Here is a 10,069-nt window from a genome sequence, read left to right on the forward strand (position 1 = left end):
AAATCAATGCGATTGCCCAAAACCAATGTTACAGCCACTGCACCCACAGAATAGTATCATATGCACTTAGGCACGGGCCAAAATTGTGTTTTTCTCTCAAGTGCATGGCTTGCAGTTTCTAGGGACAAGTCCACCCAGTTCATTTCGCTGGAAATAGTCCTTTAGTTGGGTGTTCACTGCCAACTGTACTTCTGTGTCGATTGGACAACTACCTAAAGGACACCACTCTTTAGAGACCTTGCAAAAAACAAACAAACACGTCTTCAGAGAGAATGGCTTCACTTCCATCGTCCCTCAGAACTCTGCTTCCGAGATGGAAAATTAAGCTGGTCATTCAATCCTCCGTGTAACTTGTTTTCTTCTTTATGAAACCCTGGGACGCATGGGGCCATAATCCTCATAGCTGAAGCTTATCTGGTGGGTGGACTAGTTCTTGATCCCCTATTCAGTAATAAGGGGGCCTGGGTTTCTCTAACAATAGTCGATGCCTTATAAGCTCCACTTCTGATTTATGTCCCTTTAAGACCAACATTTGAATTTCAATTCTAACTAGTTTATGACAATGTGACCCTGGGGCATGGGCTGAAAGAACTCAGCAAGACCACAGACGTTGCTCAAAGGGCACCTCCCCTGCCAGGGACTTTGTGGACATCACCCGCGGGCTAGTTGAAAATGAACCTTTTCCCATTTCTGTGCACCCAGTGTTTTGCCTCCCTTCCTTCCCAAGGCCCTGAATTGAAGGCATCTGAACTCCTGGAGCAGTTGTCCAGGGGAAGGGAACCAACAGCCCCGCCCCCAACCCTTGGGAGCAGACAGGGAAAGACTCATTCTAAGGAATTGTTTGAAATCGCGGGTGCTGCCCACAGAAAGAAAACCATGGGCGCATAGACTGGTGTCTCGGGGCTCCAAAATGGGACCCCTCGCGGGCAATAATTCGTTTGGCATTAAAGGAATCCAGCTTGATGAACTCAAATGCCCTCGGCTCCATAGGCAGGACTCTCCGAGGAGCCTGTGTTACTTCCCTCACTTAAGGGCAGATTTGTAATAAAAATCTTCATTCCAGGGAAATGGTTTTTTGATATAGGAGAACCTAACCACTTGGAGAATCCTATGTGAGAGGTCAGAAAACTCCACCGTTAAAGATCGGTGTATAATTTACGCAGAAAATAGAAAGTTTTGTTTCTCAGAGTTGAAATCTGACGCGCACGGTGGGAAATATTGCTAGTTTTTCGCATAAAGGTGTTTCGTTTCCGCGTAACGGGACCCCTAGGCGAAGCCTGAGACTTCGGGGATCCCTTTCTGAGCAAAACCGGGCAATTCGGTGCAGGGGATTTTGATATTTTGAGCATTTTTCGAGGTGTAACAAACACAACTCGGGATCCGACAGGACACTCCGCAGCTGCCAGCGAGGCGGGCTGGACAGCGCACCAATCACGGCGCAGCTCCGCCCTATATAAGCGCGCGGGCGCGGCAGCGCGGCCCGAGTCCCGGCCAGTGTCGCTCTTCCGGCTCGAGTTCGCTCCCACGCCCGCCCGCAGCATGTCCGAGACCGCGCCCGCCGCCCCCGCCGCACCGGCCCCCGCCGAGAAGGCGCCCGCGAAGAAGAAGGCGCGCAAGTCCGGCGGCGCCGCAAAGCGCAAGGCGTCCGGGCCGCCCGTGTCCGAGCTCATCACCAAGGCGGTCGCCGCCTCCAAGGAGCGCAACGGCGTGTCGCTGGCCGCGCTCAAGAAGGCGCTGGCGGCCGCGGGCTACGACGTGGACAAGAACAACAGCCGCATCAAGCTGGGCCTCAAGAGCCTGGTGAGCAAGGGCACCCTGGTGCAGACCAAGGGCACCGGCGCCTCGGGCTCCTTCAAGCTCAACAAGAAGGCGGCCTCCGGGGAGGCCAAGCCCAAGGCCAAGAAGGCGGGCGCGGCCAAGCCCAGGAAGCCCGCGGGCGCGGCCAAGAAGCCCAAGAAGGCCGCGGGCTCGGCCACCCCCAAGAAGAGCGCCAAGAAGACCCCGAAGAAGCCCAAGAAGGCTGCGGCGGCGGTTGGAGCCAAAAAGGTGAAGAGCCCGAAGAAGGCGAAGGCCGCCAAGCCCAAAAAGGTGCCCAAGAGCCCGGGCAAGGCCAAAGCGGCGAAGTCCAAGCCGCCTAAGCCGAAGGCCCCCAAGCCCAAGGCTGCCAAGACCAAGAAGGCGGCCAAGAAGAAGTAGGAAGTCCCTTTGGCCAACTGTTACCACACAACACAACCCCAAAGGCTCTTTTCAGAGCCACCCACTAGTCTCCAGGAAAGAGCTGTTGCACTTTTTCGGGGTCGGGCGGGGCTGGGGGGAGAGAGGTTGCCCAGGTTAGCGAGGTTCCAGGGATGGAGGGTTATCCGGGCTCGGTACTTGGCACACTGTCTGGGAGGGGTTCGGTTCAGCAGGACTGGGAGTTGCTTTGTGAACCTAGTTCTGGTTTGTCTATTTGATCTGCGGGGCGCCAGAACTTACATTGCGTCCTTCGAGGCAACTTAGTTTCTAAATTGGCCCACAGACACTGACGGAAGTGCGGCATTCCCAGCACTAGGGGTATTTGGCGACCTCTACAGGCGCACGAATTCCTAAGACGTATATAACCTTAGGACATCTGGGCGGTTATGAAGGGGAAGATTCACCCAAGTAAATACTACAGGATTATTTTTCGTGTGTGTGTGTGTGTGTGTGTTTGGCGGCGGGGGGGGGGGGGGCGGGGGTTTGGGGGGAGTGGAGTGTGTGAGAGGAAAAAAACGTGAGGAAAACGTCGATTGGTTGCCTCCTGCTTGTGCCCCGACCAGGGCCCGTGCTGGGGAGGAGCCTGCAACCTAGGTTATGTGCCCTTGACCGGAATCGAACCCGGGACCTTGGGTCCACAGGCCCACGCGCTATCCACTGAAACACTGGCTGGGGCCAAACAGAGCTTTGACAGAATTGGGGATGCTAGATTTCAGTGTCGCGCAGCACGTTGCCGAGTGCCTGGTGGTTTGGTTAAGTGCCGCGGGCGCGCGCCACTGCGTTTGTCAGCCACAGTCTGCGCCAGCTCCTGCGTCCAGGACATAAGCTCGGCCGCTAGGTGTCCGCTGGCGCGGGCCCCACACTCGGTGTCTGGAGGTGCACCAGCGGGCAGATGGCCTCCGCCCACAGCCCTGCAGCTGGTGCATTGTCGGGAAGTCTCACAGGATCTGAAGTACACAGCACAGAGCTAGCCGAGGGCTCTGGTAGCTCTGGGTAACATAGTCTAAGCCATCTGATTGGGCCCAGCAAAGTAATCCAATAGCCAATGAAAAGGTACAATGAAAGGTTTATTTACATGCTCATTTGTGACGACAACCTATGAATCCTCCAATCAGGATCGAAAGCTTACTAGCCTCATTTGAATACATCGTCTATAAATAATCGCCCCACTGCTGAGGGGTCATTAGTTCCCCTAGTGTGAGCGACAGTAGGACGCCCGTCGCCGTTATGCCCGAGCCCGCCAAGTCCGCGCCCGCCCCGAAGAAGGGCTCCAAGAAGGCGGTGACCAAGGCGCAGAAGAAAGACGGCAAGAAGCGCAAGCGCAGCCGCAAGGAGAGCTACTCGGTGTACGTGTACAAGGTGCTCAAGCAGGTGCACCCCGACACCGGCATCTCGTCCAAGGCCATGGGCATCATGAACTCGTTCGTCAACGACATCTTCGAGCGCATCGCGGGCGAGGCGTCGCGCCTGGCGCATTACAACAAGCGCTCGACCATCACGTCGCGCGAGATCCAGACGGCCGTGCGCCTGCTGCTGCCCGGCGAGCTGGCCAAGCACGCCGTGTCCGAGGGCACCAAGGCCGTCACCAAGTACACCAGCTCCAAGTAGACGCGCAAGTAAGCCGCCTGACTCCTAACCCCAAAGGCTCTTTTCAGAGCCACGCATTCTTTCAACAAATGAGTTGTAATCTATTCATTCGCTCAGAATCCATTATCTGGTTTCTCTGAGTTGAAAGCTACATCACCATTTTATTATTGAGAGGTGTAGGGAACACTTGGGGATTATCCAGCAGTAATAGCCACCACCAGCTGTATGAATGGGAGACAGGCGCAGTTCATAAGTAATCACTAAATTGTCCTGAAAGTGTTTGCAAATGTACAGCTCCCACTTCCGTGTGCAGGTCCCCGAGTTGATCAGGGATTTGATGATGACCCCTTATGAAAGCACAGTGCAACTTTTAGTGACAAGTTCTCTTTAGAGTTTTTCTCAAAAAAAAAAAAAAAGGCAAACTGCTGAGAAAAGGTTGAAAACAATGTTTTCACAAAGTATACCGAGGCTTTTCTGGTTTGGTGGCTGTGCAGTTCAATTTCTGCTTGAGGCTCTGAGCAGCGAGTGGGGGAGGGAGAGGGCGTAGCCTGTGCTGCATCCCCAGGGCACAGGGAGAGGAGGTGGGACCAGGCTTGGAGGCGCCTTCAAAGCCTGGCAAGCAGGTAATTTTGGGTCAAAGGCAGTTTTCGCCTTGGGCACAAGAGAAGGTTCTAACCCTCAACTACAGGCAACTTGAATTAGGGACATTGCCCATAAGCGTTTCAGGAAGAACCTGTTTGGCCTGTCTGAAGGGCAGGACGAACTTTTACTTACCTGCCCTTACGTGGCAACAACCAACCCTTTGAAGCCCCCAAAGTGAAAGACACCATCCCCAGCTCAGGGCGTGTTGTGTACCTGCCCTTTCTATCTCCAAACCTCTCCCAGAGGCCGGTGTCTGACCTACGTGTGTGGGGTCCCTGTGTGCACAAGATTAAATGTGAATTTCTCGTGTTAACCTATTTTCTGTTGATAAGATTATCTGCAAAGCAAAAGAACCAGAGGAGGGAAAGGAGAATTTCCCCCCTTCCACACACTGGCAAGTGGGTACAATTAAAATCCAGAATAATATTTTTAATATTTTTAAAAGCAACGCAGAGAGCCACCAAGAAAGTGAGGACCTCTCTAGCCCAGGGGCCTGACCCCTGCGACACCCCAAGCACGCTCAACACCCCGGCAGGCTTTTAACCAACGCTGAGCTCTGCTTTCAGGGGGTTTTGTGACGCCTCTCCATGATGGGGAGCCTGATACGAAGTCTTTCTTGGGGAAGCTGGGCACCAGAGCAAAAGCTACCTCCTCGAGGTGGAAGGAGGAACTAGAAACAAGCACACACACAGGATGGCAGGGAGAGTCTGCCCCGAACCCGGGGCCCAGCAGGGCCGGTTGCACCCTGAGGATTTGGACTAAAAGCCCAGCCGACTTGTCTCTGGCATTAAAACCACAGGGATTCACCCAGGCTGAGAATGTAGTTTAGGGATACCCCACACTGGTTCTGAGCCCCTAGCCACCGGGTAAAGGCAAATACAAATCCGCCCGAAGGAAAAACCTTTGTTTTGGGGCCTTAAGAAATCGCCAGTGATACGCTAGCAAATCACAACCAAACTGAACCAAACACACCACGAAACAGGAAACCACGGCAAGAACAAGAGCCACAGCCGGTGGCAACAAAATGAGTAAAAAGGCAATGAAAGGCTTTCAGTGACTAACAAATGTAAAAAAAAAACACATACACACAAAAAACAAACAACAACAACAAAAACCCCTTTTGCCTACACAGATTTGAAAAAGAAGAAAATGGAGCTCAGAGATATTTAAAATTTGGTTCCAGAACACCACAATAAAAAATATAAAATAACCAAATGCAAATGATGAGCTGCCTCCTGCACACCCACCACTGGGGATGTGTCCTGATCATGGAGTCGAACCATGACCTCCTGCGGGAAAGGTCAACGCTCAACCACTGAGCCACCGCAGCCCGGCTCATGAAAAACTCTTAAAAACAGTTCTGACAATCTGGTATGGATTTAGCAGTTGTTACCCGTTATATTTCCCCTCGTCACTGATTGAAAGTGTAAATCAGAGTAGCCAATTCTCTGCAACTCAAACAGGAAGGGGAGAGAATATGAGCTTTGAACTGTTTGAATACCACCCCAAGAGGGGTCCAGGTGGGGTCTGGAGCACAGAGCCTGTATTTCTCAGGAACATCTCCTAAGTATGAATTGAGTCATTGTCTGTTCATGCTAATAATGACGAAAGTGTAGGTGACACTGCAGAGATACCTCAGAGCACGTGTACAAGCAAATGTAAAAAGGATCTACTTCGTTGTATAGCAATTATTAATGCAGGTGGCAAAATGACACCTAACAAACACCTTTTTTTTTTTTTTTTCAATTAGGGCAGAGATGAATGCAGAGAAGAAATGAATGCAAACAGTAACTGAACAAGTGAATCAACCCACAGAAGTTATGAAATACAAAAAGTCTGATCTGCCTGAGAATAATTGCTGTGTATCCCACACATACCCAACCCCCCCCTGGTTTCTGCACATTGATTCATCAAAAGGTCATTAGTACTTCCTGTCTTGGCCTAAAAAGATTGGCAGGGCCCTTGGTGCCATGTTGAATAGGAGCAGTACCACAAAAGCAGAACTTTTGTCTTCCTTTTTGGCTTTTGGGGAATCCTTCCAAAATTGATCATTAAATATTATTCACACTGTAGCCGCTCCTTATGAAGTAGCTACTCCTTTTCATTCTCAGTATATTGAAAATGTCTGATAATTTTTTTTTAAGTATGAGTGTTATCTGCTAGCAGATACTTCCACTGTATCAATGATGACCACATAGTTTTTCTCTATCTCTCACTGGAAGATTTATGATGTCAAACTTTTCTCCCATTCTTGGAATAAGCCCTACATGTTTACTGTTATTTTTTAAATAGCATATCCTCTTGCTTTTCATTTGTGCTTTAAATAACACTTTTTAAATGAATGTTCCTAAGACAAGACTATAGTTTATTCTTTTGTCTCTTCTTTTGTTTCCATCTAGGGTAGATAATGACGTTATGCATTTTCAAAGGGGAAAAGGGGGAAGACAATATTTTTCAATGGAAACGCCTTGTTAAATAGGGATTATCAGTTCCTCACATTTCACTAACACCTGTAAAGCCACCTGTGGTTGGTGTCATTTGGATCGAAGGGTGCAGGAGAGATTTCCTTGTCCTCACAACTTGTTTATCTTTTCTTTCTTGGAAATTATCCTTTAATGTTAAGTTTAATTTTTGTAAAAGTTATCCATCGCATTCTCGAGGTCCTTACTGTATCTCTCCCTTTTGGAAACTGTGTCCATAAGGGGTTTGTCTTTGCTTTCATTGGACAGTAGGTGGCGCTACGAGCCCGCGGCAATTTTTAATTTCAAGCAGCTTTCACTGAATCTCTATACTCAGGTCTGTGATTAAACCCTTGCGGCAGATGTCCTACGGCCTCCACCACAGAGCCCTGCCCAGACAGATTTCCTTCTTAGGAATTTTTCAATATAGAATTTTCCCCTCTACCCTAGGCTTTCTCACCGGCCTTGGCTTTATGCTCGGTGTCTCCAGGTCAGTCCACGGCCCGCTTCCCCCCGGGGGGCAGACTTTAGGTAACAAAGCTCAGAATCCTGATCATGGAATTCGGCCCAGGAAACCCAGTTTGTTGTGCTCATCACTACGGTCTCACCTCCTAGGTTTCTATTCCAGGAAATTTCCAGCGTTTTCCCTGGTTTCTTGTTCTCTGGCTTTGCAGTTTATCTAGTCCTTAGGTATTTTGCTTTCCAGAATAGTGCCTTGTTTTCCACGTTGGAAATAAAACTCCCCGGAGTGTCCCTCCCCAGCCCTACTGGTACTTTCAGCCTCGAAATGTGTGATATCAGCATTACTATACTTGCTGTCCTCGGTGAACACGTCCGAGCCATATTCCCCCTCATTCTTATTTTCTTTATTATTTTTTGAATCCATGCATCTTATTTTCAGACTCAAATAAACGTAGGACTTTCTAATGCACATTTTTATTACACATGTTCTTTTGCTTTTAAAGTAAACATCATAAAAAGACGAAATATTGTACATATCCCAAAACTCTAACAATACTTTTCTGAGAAAGGCAAATGAAAACATAAAACGTCCATGAGACCACAATCATATAACAAAATAACGACATATTACATTTAAGTTAATATCTACCATTGTGTAGAGTTATATTTTATGTAGAACTTAAAACATCAATCACTTCTTGGACCTGGAGAGAATGTTTATGGGGAAAAGTCCATCACGGAAATCCACTTATTTAAAGCAAAGGACTCGATTTTTGTTTTTCAATTAACAATCCTGTGGCCCAATCACTCTCTTCAGCTCATCATCAGAGGATCGATCATAACTGGACCCAGAAACTACCTGGAGAGGCCACTCCCACGGCATCCGACTTGCCTTTTTATTGATAATTGCTCAGTTAAATTTCATTTCAGATTAAAGTAAAACCAAGTGTGTTCCATTCTTTACACTGTTAACGTTTCTAAACATCAGGTCCATCGGGATTTAAGTGATATCTTTGAATGTTCCTGACAATATTGACTTTTACCTGAGACTTGAGATCCTCGAACACGGGCAAGGTTAGAGAAATCCCCACCCCTCCTGTATTCCAGAAGTGGCTCACAGCAGGGAACCACGTCTCCCCCAGAGCCTTCGGCTTCAAGGGTGAACTGTTGGCCTATGACACAGGTCCTCCCGATTCCCACTCTTTAATTCACAGATGATTAGTTGAACTGCTGATCCCCACTAATCAATCAGAATAATAGGCTTGTCAGCCAAAGGTTGCATTTTCCCCGTGACCCCAGGTTCCAGAACCTTGACCCACCCTCCAACTTCATGAGGGTCCCTCCAGAGAATTGGAAGACCTCAGGCTAAACTATTTTCTGATCTGCTTTCCAGTTAAATCACGTTCTCGCCTCACTTTCCTATACTGGCTGGCTCCTAATCTTGCTAACTCTTCCATCTGAAGCAAATCCCTTCCGCCTAACCTTGGGACGCATCCAGACCTTAAGCAAGTCCCCCGGGCCCATTGCAATAATCCCTTCCATCCTGCCCATAATCCTTTCCAGAAAAGTATCTTCTTACCAAGTCTGAACCTCTTTTTCATTTAACACAATTCTTGGACTATTTTGTCTGGCCCGTATCCTGTGTAACTCACTAAACTCATGTGCATGTGGAATGACCACTCCAGTTTCGGTCAATCCTCACCACTCTTCAATGTTATATAGAGCCCAGGTTCGACTTGTGGCAACACAAAATTCAGCCGAATAAATTAGGTCTGATCATCGGCTGGGGTCCAACCCCAGCAGGTCCAGGGGTCCCCAAAGGTGTGGATGGAGTCGGCGAGGAAGGAATGACACACACGGGGACAGCGTTCAGTTGATCAGCAGCCTAGCCAGGATCTCTAGCCAGGATCTCCAGCCAAGTTCTGGTCTGGATCTCCAGCGAAGTTCTGCTGTTTATTGTCTTGTTACATCCGTATTTATACCAGTTGATTTTAATCCTGTCAATTTCTATTGCAAAGGTTAGGGCATTTCTTATCTCCATTCCAGGGAGTAAAGATTATGTAGCTTAAGCGTGATTGTTTGTAGTTAAAGTGATTAACTACCCGCCTGGCACTTAGTTAAGGAGTTTTTTTGTTTTTTTTTTCCCTCTCTTTTTATTTTTTTAATATATTTTATTGATTTTTACAGGGAAGAAGGGAAAGGGATAGAGAGTCAGAAACATTGATGGGAGAGAAACATCAATCAGCTGCCTCCTGCACACCTCCCACTGGGGATGTGCCTGCAACCAAGGTACATGCCCCTGACCAGAATCGAACCGGGGACCTCTTAGTCCTCAGGCCGACGTTCTATCCACTGAGCCGAACTGGTCAGGGCAGGAGTTTTATCCCCTCCCTGACTTCAGGGAAAAATCCCTACCTGGGGAAACAATCTTTCTCGGAGGTGACCTTGGTTAAAACACACAGCGCTAAGGGGAGCAAACATATTAAGAACAGTATGCTATATACGCCAGGTCCCTTGAAACATATGCTGTGCAGATGTTTCTTTCCTGCAGCGACTGTGTCAAGCAGCAAGGATGGACCGGCTTCCGGCAAATTCCCCCTTTTTCATTTTTTAAATGATAGCGCATGCAAATCAGTGGCCACCTCTCAGATTGGGCTGTTTAAGACTCGGAAGAAGACTGGCAA

At 48.7% G+C, this 10,069-nt stretch overlaps 2 protein-coding genes across 2 annotated transcripts; both read left to right on the plus strand.

Annotated features, from left to right (window-relative positions):
• The first annotated feature begins 1,494 nt into the window (after positions 1-1,494).
• Positions 1,495-2,261, plus strand: LOC132220828 (histone H1.4). The gene has a single exon (XM_059674470.1). It carries the CDS (start codon positions 1,540-1,542, stop codon positions 2,194-2,196), a length of 657 nt encoding a protein of 218 aa, XP_059530453.1. The 5' UTR covers positions 1,495-1,539; the 3' UTR covers positions 2,197-2,261.
• A 662-nt stretch (positions 2,262-2,923) lies between these two features.
• On the plus strand, positions 2,924-6,419 carry LOC132220849 (histone H2B type 1-C/E/F/G/I). The gene is made up of 2 exons (XM_059674502.1): positions 2,924-3,851; positions 6,215-6,419. The coding sequence occupies exon 1, from the start codon at positions 3,463-3,465 to the stop codon at positions 3,841-3,843; it is 381 nt and encodes a 126-aa protein (XP_059530485.1). The 5' UTR covers positions 2,924-3,462; the 3' UTR covers positions 3,844-3,851; positions 6,215-6,419.
• Positions 6,420-10,069: the final 3,650 nt, after the last annotated feature.

Source organism: Myotis daubentonii, chromosome 18, assembly GCF_963259705.1.
Source record: "Myotis daubentonii chromosome 18, mMyoDau2.1, whole genome shotgun sequence".
Classification (NCBI taxonomy): domain Eukaryota; kingdom Metazoa; phylum Chordata; class Mammalia; order Chiroptera; family Vespertilionidae; genus Myotis; species Myotis daubentonii.

Excerpts from the sequence above, each read along its gene's own strand:
- LOC132220828 (XM_059674470.1), top strand. The coding sequence starts at position 1,540 with ATGTCCGAGACCGCGCCCGCCGCCCCCGCCGCACCGGCCCCCGCCGAG.
- LOC132220849 (XM_059674502.1), top strand. The coding sequence starts at position 3,463 with ATGCCCGAGCCCGCCAAGTCCGCGCCCGCCCCGAAGAAGGGCTCCAAG.